Source organism: Cannabis sativa, chromosome X, assembly GCF_029168945.1.
Source record: "Cannabis sativa cultivar Pink pepper isolate KNU-18-1 chromosome X, ASM2916894v1, whole genome shotgun sequence".
Taxonomy (NCBI): Eukaryota; Viridiplantae; Streptophyta; class Magnoliopsida; order Rosales; family Cannabaceae; genus Cannabis; species Cannabis sativa.
Window position 1 is genome coordinate 6,363,080 of NC_083610.1, and position 13,910 is coordinate 6,376,989.

The 13,910-nt window shown below is 34.1% G+C and overlaps 2 protein-coding genes across 2 annotated transcripts; one reads left to right on the forward strand and one right to left on the reverse strand.

Annotated features, from left to right (window-relative positions):
• Window positions 1-584: 584 nt before the first annotated feature.
• Window positions 585-2,296, forward strand: LOC115707010 (acyl-lipid (9-3)-desaturase). The gene has a single exon (XM_030634807.2). It carries the CDS (start codon window positions 696-698, stop codon window positions 2,037-2,039), a length of 1,344 nt encoding a protein of 447 aa, XP_030490667.2. The 5' UTR covers window positions 585-695; the 3' UTR covers window positions 2,040-2,296.
• A 203-nt stretch (window positions 2,297-2,499) lies between these two features.
• LOC115707019 (probable leucine-rich repeat receptor-like protein kinase At1g68400) lies at window positions 2,500-5,280 on the reverse strand. The gene is made up of 2 exons (XM_030634819.2): window positions 3,821-5,280; window positions 2,500-3,251 (listed from the first exon to the last, which is right to left on the reverse strand). Exons 1-2 carry the CDS (start codon window positions 5,055-5,057, stop codon window positions 2,596-2,598), a joined length of 1,893 nt encoding a protein of 630 aa, XP_030490679.2. The 5' UTR covers window positions 5,058-5,280; the 3' UTR covers window positions 2,500-2,595.
• Between the last annotated feature and the right edge of the window lie 8,630 nt (window positions 5,281-13,910).

Sequence of the window (13,910 nt, forward strand, 5' to 3'; positions counted from 1 at the left end):
GGCAAAAAAAAACAAAAATCTATCCCAAAACTGAAAAAAACGACAATAAATCTGTGTTCACAATTACAAGTTAGTTTTGCTGCATGAGGAACAAAGTTTACACGTGTGAGTAGTCAAACCACTTACACCAATTATAGTACACAAAATTACCAAATTACCCTTTCCATCACCTGCGGGCAAAATCAAAACAAAAAATGGAAAACGACAACAAAACTGTGTTCACAATTAATGTCGTTTCAAAAACGAAAATATCTTCAAAAAAAACCAAGTTTGTTTTGCTACAAGAGAAACAAAAGCTGAAATCACACGAAATTACCAAAGTACCCTTTTCCTTCACAAAACTGGAAAACGACAACAAAACTACTTTCAGAATTAATGTCGTTTTAAGAACCATAATAATATCTTAAAAAAACGCCAATTTTGTGAACAAAAACAAAGAATACACGTGTTGTGTGAACCACTAGCACCAATTATATTACACATAATTACTAAACTACCCTTCCCTTCACAATACTGAAAAAACGACAATAAAACTGTGTTAACAATTAATGTCGTTTTGAAAAACCAAATAATATCTTAAAAAAAAACCAATTTTGTGGCGCTTCTTCGGTTCATAACTTCATATAAATATATGTATATATATCATCATCTTCTTCATCAAAGCTCAAACTCAGAGACATTATTATCATTCATCAATGGCGGATTCAACAAAATACATTACCCAAGAAGAGCTTAAACAACACAACAAACATGGAGATCTATGGATCTCAATCCAAGGCAAAATCTACAACGTCTCAGATTGGGCCAAAGACCATCCCGGCGGCGAACACCCATTACTAAATCTCGCCGGTCAAGACGTGACAGAAGCTTTCATAGCTTACCATCCAAGGTCGGCATGGCAATACATGGACCAATTCTTTACTGGGTTTCATCTCAAAGATCACTCCTTTACCGAGGTTTCAAAGGATTACAGAAAACTCGTCAATGAATTTACCAAAATGGGTTTGTTTGAGAAGAAAGGACATGGGGTTTGCTTCTCATTCTTCTTCATTACATTGTTTTTTATACTCAGTGTTTATGGTGTTATGTGTTCTGATAGTATTTTGGTTCATTTCTGTTCTGGATGTTTATTAGGGTTTTTATGGATTCAAAGTGGTTGGTTAGGTCATGATTCAGGTCATTATCAAATCATGACTAATCAATTTTATAACAGATTTGTTCAGATCTTAACTGGGAATTGTTTAGCTGGGATTAGTATTGCTTGGTGGAAATGGAATCACAATGCTCATCATTTAGCTTGTAATAGTCTTGAATTTGATCCTGATCTTCAACACATGCCATTCTTTGTTGTATCATCAAAATTCTTTGATTCACTCACGTCACATTTCTATGGCAGAAAATTGAGTTTTGATTCAATCACAAGATCCTTAGTTAGTTACCAACATTGGACATTTTACCCTGTCATGTGTTTAGCTAGGCTTAATCTCTTCGCTCAATCATTTGCTTTGTTATTATCTAAGAGAAAAGTTCATAATAGAGGTCAAGAGATTCTTGGGTTACTTGTGTTTTGGATTTGGTATCCACTTTTGGTTTCATATTTACCAAATTGGAGTGAAAGGGTTATGTTTGTCATGGCAAGTTTTTCAGTAACTGGTATCCAACATGTTCAATTTTGTTTGAACCATTTCTCAGCTAATGTTTATGTTGGTTTGCCAAGTAGTTATGATTGGTTTGAGAAGCAAACAAAAGGGACACTTAATATCCTTTGTCCTTCTTGGATGGATTGGTTTCATGGCGGTTTGCAGTTTCAGATTGAACACCATTTGTTTCCAAGATTGCCCAAATCACAACTGAGGAAAATTTCTCCCTTTGTTTATGAACTGTGTAAGAAGCATAATTTGCCTTACAATTGTGCTTCGTTTTGGGAAGCTAATGTAATGACAGTGAATACTCTTAAGACCGCGGCTTTGCAGGCTCGCGATCTTACTAATCCTGTTCCGAAGAACTTGGTTTGGGAAGCTGTCAATACTCATGGATAGTGTGTTCATTTCTCTGTGTTTTTGAACCTATATGATGTTCAAAGAACTGTTTTTGAGAGATGTAAATTCTTATTATTATTATAGATATTTTGGTTTTTGAGAAGATTTCAACTACTTTTTCATGTAAAGTAATGTACTTTCCAGTTTGTTTGAGTTTTAATTTACTTTTTCAAGAATTTGGTATGTCTCAATTGAGATTTTGAGATATTGTAGATTTTTTTCTATGATTTAATAATAGATCTTGAATTTGTGTTTTAGTCTTATAATATATATTTTAATGTTTCTCATTTCTTAAAAACCAAACATAGATTTTCTTTTCTTTTCTTTGAATGAAAAATAAATAAATGTTTCACTTGTCTTTTGTTTTCTTATAACAAGCACAATCATTTCACATTAAAAAAATCATTCAATAATTTCAAAATTATTAAGGTAATAATAATATCTCTGCAAAACCAGTACAAACTCAGAAAAAGTATAAATTTTTATTCAGTAAATGTTCTCTTTAAAAAAATCCCTTTATATTATATAAGAATTGTACTATTTAACACCCAACAATTCATGTCGTTTTGAGTATAAGTTCATCCATTATAGATGTCGTTTCATGGTCTCTACTAGTATTTTTATCAACTCTCTTTTTCCTTATATCTTCAATCATTCTATACACAACATTCATGTCAGGACGATCTTTAGGCAAAGGAGCCAAACAAAGCCTAGCAATCTCCATAAGACCAATGATTTCTTCCTCCATAACATCTTTAAACACAAACAATTCATAGTCCAAAACTTCCATAAAATTCATATCATTAATCTTCTTAATAATCATAACAATATTTTCTTCTTCGTCCTCTTCTTCATCCTCTTCTTTTTCGACTATTTTCCCACTCAGAATCTCGATTAGAACAACTCCAAAGCTATAAACATCGCACTTTTGAGTGTATTTACTAGGGCTAGTAGTAGTGGTGAGCTCGGGTGCGGCGTAGGCGTTATGGGGTGGTTGGAGGCGTAGAAGTTGGTGGAGACAGACGTCGGTGATGCAAGCATTGCTTGAGCGATCGAGTATGATGTTTGTGGATGTTATGTGACCGTGAAAGAGGTTGATGTCGGCATATTTGTTGTTATTGTTGTGAAGGAAAGCAATGGCTTTCGATGAATGGGAGGCTATTTTTAGCCTTGTTGACCAACCTAATGGGGTTCTTCCTGGTCCTCTATTGCCTGTAATAATATTTTGTATCAAAATTGAACTTTGTTACATAAATTGTTGATTAGTAGGAAATTGTAACAAAATAATATATAAATTTACCTTAATATGTTTTTCTTTTCTTAACATAAATGAGATTACTAGTGTTTCTCACACCTTCGATTTTAAATAATTTTGAGTACATCAAAAGAAGTAACTCGCATACAGGGTCAGACTTGGATTAAGACGGAGTAGGGCCACGCCTAAAACCCAACCCACACTCAGCCTAGAGTCTAAAAAAATATTTTTTCTTTAAAAATATACATATTTTTTCAGTAATTTTCAAAATTACTATATAAATTTTAAATAAAAGACCCAACAATTTTTATTTTTTTAAGGCCCACCCAATCTCAGCACCGGTCTTACTTGAATATTTTCATAAAAAAAAAATACTCGTTATAAAAGCATCACTACCACTATACCACACATCACGTGTTATATATTTTTATATTTTTTCTTCTCCAAACTTTGAAAATTCCATCCTATTAATAAATAAAAATATAATATTAATGTATATATAAGGAGGGTAAAGTAGTAAACTAACCATGAAGAAGAGAATGAAGTGTCCCATTAGGAAGAAAATCATAAACTAAAAGAAGCAAATCTTCACTATTTGAATAGCAATAAGCTCTTAGGCTAACAATATTAGAGTGCCTCAAATTTCCCAACACTTGTCTCAACCACCAATCCACTTCTTTCCCGCCACCGCCACTGCCACCGCCACAACAACCCTTTCTAACCCTCTTCACCACCACTTCGGCCGCCCTATCTCCACCATCCACCGCCACTCTATAAGTGGTCCCCACACTTCCTTTTCCCAACATAACCGCCGAAGCTCTCAACAAATCTTCCACTCCCCCAATTCCCTTACTACACCCTTCAAACGTCACCAACACCGGACCGCCACTACTGCCGCCGCCGCCATTGTAAGAGTGCTCACGTGATTGGCACGTGATTCTCTTTTTACGCCACGTGTTAATTAAGACAAATGCTATAACGCCCAAGATTGCCACCGAAGCAACGGTTATGATCGTAATTAGTAGAATGTGAGATTGGTTTTCAGCCGTTGGATCATTCTTTGGACATTGTGACGACAAAGGGTGGCCGCAGAGAAGGCTGTTTCCGGCGAAAGACGACGCCGAAAAATGCGATAGCCAAATGGGTATTTCCCCAGAGAGATTGTTGTTCGAAACGTTGAAGTCGGAGACGGTGGAAGGGAAAGATTGGGTGTCTCCGGCGCCGGCAGCGGCGGCGAGTTCTGAGTCGAACGAGTTAAACTCGAGTCGGAGAGTTAACAAGTGAGTCAACCGAGTTAACTCGTTAAACGGAATTTTTCCCCTGAACTCGTTGTGGGATAAGTCAATACGGCGGAGACGACGGAGGGTTGATATTCCGGCGGGGAATTTACCGGCGAAACGGTTGTGGGAAAGGTAAAGATGTTTGAGATTCGGCCATGAAGAGAGGTTGAGATTTGAAGAAGTGAGAAGATTCTGTTTAAGGCTCAAGAGTCTTAGCTCGGTGAGTTCACTGAGTGACCGAGTTGACCCAGTGAGTTGAAGATTTTCAAGAACGAGTCTTGTGACTCGTCCTGAGTTGGAATCGCAGGTGACTCCAAGCCAGTGGTCGGAGCAAGGGTCGGACGAGTTAACCCAGGAAGAGAGCGAGTTGGAACGGTCTGATGAGGCTTTGAAACTCAGTAAAGCTGTAATGTCAGAAGAGAAGGAAATTGAGATGAACTGAGTCAGAATGAAGGCTGTGATTGTAACTCGGTTGGTCAACATTTCTGGTCAACGAAAAGAATAATAAGAAGGAAAGAAAGAAAGGTTGAAGATTTATATAAATGGAAATTAGAAATAAAGAAAATAAAATTGTGATTATTATTGTAATTATATATAAAGAATAAGTAGCCGTTAAGATTATGTAAAGATGAAAGAAACCGTTAATGTAAATTGATAATTAGGATTAAGTTTACTTAATACGTGTTAAGGTTAATTATAACTAGAAGAATTGTAGTAATATTTTTATGGGAATGGTAATTTTTCACCTTTTCTTTTTGTTTGGTGGTATAAGATTTTTTTGTAAGAAAAAAATCTCTAAAAGTTATTACTATATTCTTTCATGAGATGAGTAATTTTAAAGTATTTGAAGAATAATTTACCGCATAAATATATAAGTGTTAAGTAAATTGTTGCGTGATAATCTTTAATTATTTTAAGTCATTAAATTTTTATTATTTTAAAAAAATAATTTAAATATACCAATAAGACAAATAGATAATGATTTGATATTAAATTGTCGGGAACTTACGGAGTTCCAAAAATATAAGTTAAGTATTATTACTTTTAAAAAATAAACTTAGATATTTAATTACAACTAAAAATTAAAACTTAAATATTTATACCACAAATTACTTTTCTTTAAAAATGCTGAATTGTAAACATTCCATTCAATTATAATATAATAGATTAAGGGCTCGTTTGGAACGTCGTATTAGGTCGTATTGTATTGTATTGTATTATATTGAATTGTATTTTATGCAATATTTTTATGTAAAACTATATGTGGTATTAACTTTTATGGACACCTAACTATATAATATTTTAGTATAAATTAAAATTTAACATAGTATTATATAAAAATATGATATATAATCCAATTCAATATAATACAATACAATACAATACGACTTAATACGGCGTTCCAAACGAGCCCTAAAGGTACGTATTAATAATCTTATGCTAATTTCTAACAATAATTTATTACCTTCAAATAATATAATTTAATTAAGAGTAATTTACAGTATAAATACTTAAATTTAACTTTCGGTTATAAATAATTACCTAATTTAATTTTTGTCGGTATAATATTTAAATTATATTTTTGAAACCCTATAGATAGGGGTGTTCACAAAATATCCGATCCAATCCAATCCAATCCGTAAAATGCGGATATCCGCACTTGTGCGGATTGGATTGGATTGAAAAATCTAAAATCCGCACTTGTGCGGATTGGATGTTGTTTGACCTCAAAAAGTAACCGATCCAATCCAATCCGCACTTAATTATATATATTTTTAAAAAATTATAATATGTAATATATATTAATTAAAAAAAGACACAAACTTCTCATTTCTTAATCTTTTTTAGTAATATATTGAGTTAGTGCATTTTATTTATTTTGTAATAAAAAACACAAGAAAAATAATTCTTATTCACATAGACACATACACATAAAGTTTAAATATATATATACTAGCTTATTTATTTTAGTAATTAAATACATATATATTTTAGTGTAAATCTAAAGATATGTAAATATATATTGATATATATGTATATTGGTTTAATTTATATATAAATAGAGATGGAAATAGATTATTATTGGAGATTAAGAAACAATAGTCTTTTTTTTTTTTAATTTTTTTTCTATAAAATATTAAATAATTTATTATTAAAAAAATAACCGATCCAAAATAACCGATCCAATCCGCACTATTGCGGATTGGATTGGATCGGATTTAAACTCTTATGCGGATCGGATTGGATCCAAAATATGAAATCCGCACTTAATGCGGATTGGATGTTGTTTGACCAAAAAAGTGCGGATTGGATCGGATGAACACCCCTACCTGTAGATATCAGGACGCTTAAGTCATTATCCATTTGTCATTTTTTTTTTTGATATATTTAAACTATTTAAAAAAAAATAATAATAACTTTGACCAATCAGTGATTGTCACGTGGTAATTTACTTAACATTTAACAATCAGATATCTAAAATTATAACTTGCCAAAAAATAAAAATATGTATTTATTTATAATTAGAAATTAAAATTTAAATATTTATGCCATAAATTATTCTTTAATTAATAATAATTTAATTAAATATTATCGAAAATCACTATATATAATCATAAATATTAGACAATTATATTCATCGCTTTAAAGGATTATTCGGTGGTTATAAGTTTTTTTATGTGATTAAAGTTTATATTATTTTTAATTATTTGGAATTTACAAATTAGTGACGAAAAGATGATCATCATTTTTTTTCAAGTTTTAAGGTAACATAATGTGTATCATTTTTTATATATATTTGAATAACTATTAGTACATACTTATTAGTGGTAATGTTCTTAAATAAAACATTGTATTTACGTGTAAATTACTATTTATGATTACATGAAAATTATTTCAATAAACTTTTAATATAGGGGGACTCAAAATAAAAACATTAGAAAAAACAAAGGTGTGGTTGGAGACATGCATGGTTTATGTTGTCCACATCAAGTTTTAGTGAGAAAAAGAAATCATAGACTTTGAGGCAATTAAGTATTAAAGTACATATAATATTGGAAAATTTTATAGTGAAGCAGCCTTTGATTAAAGGCCGGGTATATAAATGCACTTTTATCAGTTTTGGTATCTAAAAAAATTATAGTTCGAAACTTTGTTATGATTGTATATGTTATAATCATTTAATACATCCTTTAAAAAATACATCCTTTAAAATTTTAAAAAATTTAACAGTCGAAAATAAGATTTAAAGAGTCTGTTGCACGCGTAATCCTTTTATTTTATATGCGTGTGAAATAGACAATTTGAACATTAAATTCTATATTGTAAACTATCAAATTTCTCAAAATTTTACAAGATATCTTAAATAATTATAACATACACGACTATAAAAATATAAAATAAAAAATTCTTTTAAATACTAAAACAGTTAGATATTACATCAGAACACTTATTTTATTTGGATACATTCTAAAAACACCCTATAATAATATATATATAGAAGAAGACATTCATGGTTTGTTATTTTGTGAAATTAATATGCCTTTCTTTTTCTACTTTTTTTTTGGCTAATAATAATAACAATAACGCCTATTTTTCTAAGCACAGCTGTCTTTTTGAATTTATTAGAAGAAAGAAACTTATGAGAAAATGTGTGAAAAAACATTTCATACATAAAATAAATACTTTATGATTAAGGAACCAATCATAAATATTTCCTCTAAAGTGATGTAACGTATATACGTAAATGAAAATATTGAGAGTAAAGCAAAGTAAAAAAATTATAATAGGATTTTGTTAAAAATAGTATGGTATAAATATCACATTCATGTTTTATTATTATGGCTACAAGTTATTTTAAGATAATTACATCAAAATCATCTTGTACAACCAAAAGTTAAACCTCAATTTTATTTTATTTTGTAAGAAATAGAGAAAATGAGCAAAATTTATGAGAAGGATCAATAGTTTTAGAATTTAAATTGTTGTTAATTCAAAAAAAAAAAAAAATTAAATTGTTAATACCAAAAAAAAAATAATATTCCCAATAAGGAAATGGGTATAATTTAAAAAGATTAAATAAACAAAAAATATATATATATTAAAAAACACATTTACATTTTTATTTATTTAAGTTCAATTTTTTGGTTTAATTTAATCAAAACTATTTATAATTATCTTAAAAATATGTTAATTTTAAAATTTTAGTGTGTAATACAATGGTATACTTATTGTAATGACCGCTCTAGTAATTTGGATTAGTAAAGGCAATTAGCACTAATTTTTATTATTTTATTATTATTTATGAATTTAATTATTTTGGGACCCCAATATTTAGAAATAAATATTAGAGTTGTAATTTCTCAATTCCGGAGATTTTATTAAACTCTAGGGGTATTGTTTAATTAATATGTAAAATATGCAATTTTTGTAATTTTTGCTCGGCGACAACGGAAAATGCAATGGATGGCTAGATTGATCACATGGGTAAGTTTAGAACCCTATTTCTTAGCGGGGAATATTTTAGAAAAAATAAATTATCGGGATTGAGCGGGGTTATGGGATTTGACCATTGTACCCCTAATCTTGGAAAATATTTAAGTTTGATTTAAAGGGTAATTTAGTCTTTTTCTAGGAGTGGATTAGTGGCTGCCCTACCTTTTCACACCTAGCATTTTAATGAATTCAGCAAAGGATTAGATAAATCCTTTTCATTTGAGAAATTAAGGAAGTGAGAGAAAAGCCAAAATTGAGGAAATTCATTCCATTTCCTCTCTTTCTTTGTTCGGCCAGCCTAAACCAGAAGGAAATTCAGTTCTTCTTCTTTGTTTTGCTGCAATCAACTAGGGAATCAAGCACTCTTGAAGCTAAGGGCATCCATCTAGCACGAGATTTCCGTTCAGGTTGGCCAGCATACTTGAATTCGGAAAACAGGTAAGAACTGTGTATAATGTGTGATATGAATATTCGAATGTGTGTATGTGTTAATATATATACATGCTTATTTGTTGTGATTCATACACTACCAACACTTGTACGGTTGCGGTACAGAGTGCATTGGTAAGGTGTATGATGTTTGGAAGTACATCATGGTGTTACCAGCACTTGTACGGAAAGGTACGAGGTGTCTGTGGTACAACACTTAACGGTACTCGAGGTGCGGTCCATACCCTACCTACACTAGTACGATGGTATACTGAGTGCATGTGGTACATGGTACATGGTCGTATCCTAGTTAGAACGTTCATACTCATCTGTTAAGCTCTGTAAATAGGTGTATGAGCGCCTATTTACAGGTCGGAAATTATATGATGTGTTATATGCATTTCTTACTGAGTCTGTTGACTCACAGTTTCTACTTTCATGTGTAGGTAAAGGAAAGGCTATGACTGAACAGGAGTGAACCCGAGCTCAGATGGGATTGTACATGTCAAGCGGCGCGACCTGGAGTGTTCGGTCTCGGGACATCTGGGAGTTGTATTTTGAAAGTCGGCTTGTGCGACACAGAACTTGTGTATTTTGAAATGTATAATTTGAAAAGTAAATTTTACAAAGTTTGAAAACGGGATCCCGGAATTTGTAAATATTATATTATATTACAAAGTTTAATAATTAAAGCAAAAGTTTTAATTTAACACGTTTTTCGAGAAATATCTTTGATTAGCAAAGATTGCACAATAATTGAAAAAGCACTGTAGCGTGCCTTAGCATTAGGGCGTTACAATTTTGGTATCAGAGCCGCCAGGTTTGTCTACCGAAGCTTGCCATGACATGTACAATCTTCATCAGAGAAAGCTCGGTTCACGGTTCAGTAAGCCCGTACTTGTTTAGTATTTTAAATAATTGTGAATGTGAGAGCATGTTAGGAAGCATATTAGATTTTAATTAATTATTTTAAAGTGCGTTGCCTTAGAATCCATAAGTGCGGTAGAAAGTTTGTAATGGGGTCGTTGCCTGACCAGACTGACTTACTAATTGGCAGGTTTGTCCTATAGTATGGACACACAGTGCAATATGGGGAGTACGGATAGTGTGGTCGTGGCTAGTAACGGTTGGAGAGAATGGAGTTTGAGTTCTCCCCGCAACCAAGGTGAAAGCCTTTGGATGGCTTCGATGGGAGTGATGGTCGTTCGTCACGAGCTCGTGGGACTTGGAGCAAAGATTCGCAGAAATGGAAGCTATGATTCAACGACACGATGAGGAGATTCAGAGGTTGAAACAACAAAGGTTTCCTGTACTATCTTTACCTCATATGCCAGGCATTCTCAATTCGGTATTACCAGCAGAGCATAGTATGGCTGATAACCAAGTGGGATCATTGCATGAGAAAATTTGGATAAATGAACCTACAGTCCTTCAGGGAGATTCAGATATGAAGAATGCTCTCTGGACTGGGAGCCCTAAAGAATGTATTTTAGGACCTCAAGAGATTATGCCACGAAATTGGGATACCGCTTGCCATATTTCTAGTTATGGCAGAGGTGGTAGGGGCTCCATGGTTGAGCAGAAGAGTAAACCTACGTCGTCAGTGGTGGGTTTAAAACGGAACAAGCGGTTCCGAGGAAATCAAGGCAAGGGTGTACGCAAGGATTATTCTTACCCTGAGTGCCCGCGATGCAAGAAACATCATCCCGGAGAGTGCAACCGAAAAGCATGCTTCCTGTGTGGCATGGTTGGGCACTTTAAGAGAAATTGCCCTCAGGCAAAGAAAGATAAACGAAGCCGGAAGTAAAGCCCGTACTTGCTCGTACATTTGTTATCACTCGGCCGATGTTGCATCCAAATTCTTCTATGGTGAAAGGTTAGCTTCTTATCAGCAACTCCCGTTTTAATGTATTATTTGACTTTGGGACTATATACTCGTATGTAGTATCGAGAGTATTTAATCTTTTGGATAGACTTTATGATTTTCTTGTAAGAGGGTTTGGAACCCTAATGCCTAGCGGGGAATTGGTTATCTCTAATAGGCGCACTAGATCTATGCCAATTAGGATCGAAGATAGGGAATTGAGTATTGACCTTATAGAATTGAAATTAACGGAGTTTGATATTATACTGGGAATGGATTTCTTTATCAAGTATTCGACCAGTATAGATTGTAGGCGTAAAATGGTGACTTTTCAGCCGGAAGGTGAAGATCCATTTGTTTATGTTGGATCAGTTCAGGGGTCTCGAATCCCGGTTATTTCTGTGTTGAGGGCTAGGGATTTACTATGCAATGGTTGTGTAGGATTTCTAGCGGTGGTATTTGACTCCGGCGGACACGAAACATTTGGGCCTGAGGTAGTCCGGGTGGTGAAAGATTTTCTTGATGTGTTTCCCGAGGAGTTGCCAGGATTGCCGCCACAGCGAGAGATTGACTTTGTAATTGATTTGGCACCTGGAGTCGAACCTGTTTTTAAAGCTCCATATAGGATGGCTCCAGCAGAACTCAAGGAGCTTAAATTACAACTTCAGGGGATGCTTGATATTGGGTTTATTCGACCCAGTGTATCGCCCTGGGGAGCTCCGGTTCTTTTTGTGAAAAAGAAAGATGGTTCCCTCAGAATGTGTATTGATTATCGGGAACTAAACAAGCTGACGATTAAGAACAAGTACCCGTTGCCCAGGATCGATGATCTGTTCGATCAGCTTCAGGGAAAGACAGTGTTTTCGAAGATTGGTTTACGGTCGGGTTATCATCAACTCAGAATTCGGGAGGAGGACATACCGAAGACTGCTTTTAGAACCAGATATGGGCACTATGAGTTTCTGGTAATGTCATTCGAATTGACCAATGCTCCTGCGGCCTTTATGGATCTTATGAATAGGGTGTTCAAGGATTTCCTCGATAACTGCGTTATAGTGTTTATCGATGATATTCTTGTATACTCTCAGTCAGAAGAGGAGCACGAGCATCATCTTCGAATGGTGTTACAGCGACTTAGGGATCACAAGCTTTATGCCAAGTTCCAAAAGTGCGAATTCTGGTTGTCCGAGGTGTCCTTTCTGGGTCATATTGTTGGGGAAAATGGAATTATGGTCGATCCAAACAAGATAGAATCAGTGAAGAATTGGCCGAGGCCCAAGTCTGTGACAGAAGTTCGAAGTTTTCTCGGGTTAGCAGGGTATTATCGATGTTCGTCGAAGGATTTTCTAAACTTTCTATGCCCCTAACCGAATTGACCAAGAAAAATCAGAGATTTGAGTGGTCAGATAAGGGTGAGTCAAGTTTTCAAGAGTTGAAGCAACGTTTGATAACAGCTCCGGTGTTAGCTTTGCCATCAGATCAAGAGAAATTTGTAGTTTTGTGAGGCATCCAGACAAGGTCTGGGATGTATTCTGATGCAAGCCAACAGAGTTATAGCTTAAGCTTTTCGTCAACTGAAAGATTATGGGCAGCGCTATTCAACTCATGAGTTAGGTTATGCTGGGGTGGTTTTACTTTTAAGATATGGCGACATCATCTTTACGGTAAAAGAGTGAGATTTTATATCACCCCGGGAAGGCCAATGTTGTGACTGCTACTTTGAGTAGAAAAAGAATTGCAGGCAAGTTCGTCTTTGTTGATACATTAGCCCTTAACGAGCCTTTGAAATGGTTAATGCAGGGATTGAATTCGTAGTTGGAAAGTTACACAGTTTAACACTTCAATCTGATCGATTAGAAAGAATCAGAAAAGCGCAATTGGAATATCCTGAGCTAGTTGAGGTTCGAGACGATGTAATGGCCGGTCGGCCTAAAGAATTTTTAGTCTCGAATAGTGGAATGTTGTTATTTAAAGCTCGAGTTTGTGTTCCTAATGTTGATGAGCTTAAGAAAGAGATACTTGCTGAAGCTCATATCATATCTTATTCATTGCATCTAAGAACCCCTAAAATGTATCAAGATTGGAAACCCTACTTCTGGTGGTATGGGATGAAAAGAGATGTGGTGAACTACGTGTCCAAGTGTTAACCTGCCAGCAGATTAAAGCTGAATATCAGAGGCCGGCAGGGTTACTGCAACCTTCAGTCCTTCCAGAGGAAGTGGGAGGACATTGCAATGGACTTTGTAACTGGTTTACTTAGAACTACGGGGATGTATGATTCAGTATGGATTATTGTGGACAGATTCACAAAGTCGGCTCACTTTCTATCAGTGAAAGTTACATATTCAGTGGATCAGTACGCTGAATTGTATATGAAAGAGATAGTTTGTCTCCATGGATCCCCTAAATCTAATGTGTCAGATAGGGATCCAAAGGTCACATCGAAGTTTTGGGTAAGTCTTCAGAAGGCTATGGGTATCAAGTTAAAGTTTAGTACAGCCTTTCACCCTCAGACTGATGGTCAGTCAGAAAGAACTATCCAGATTTTA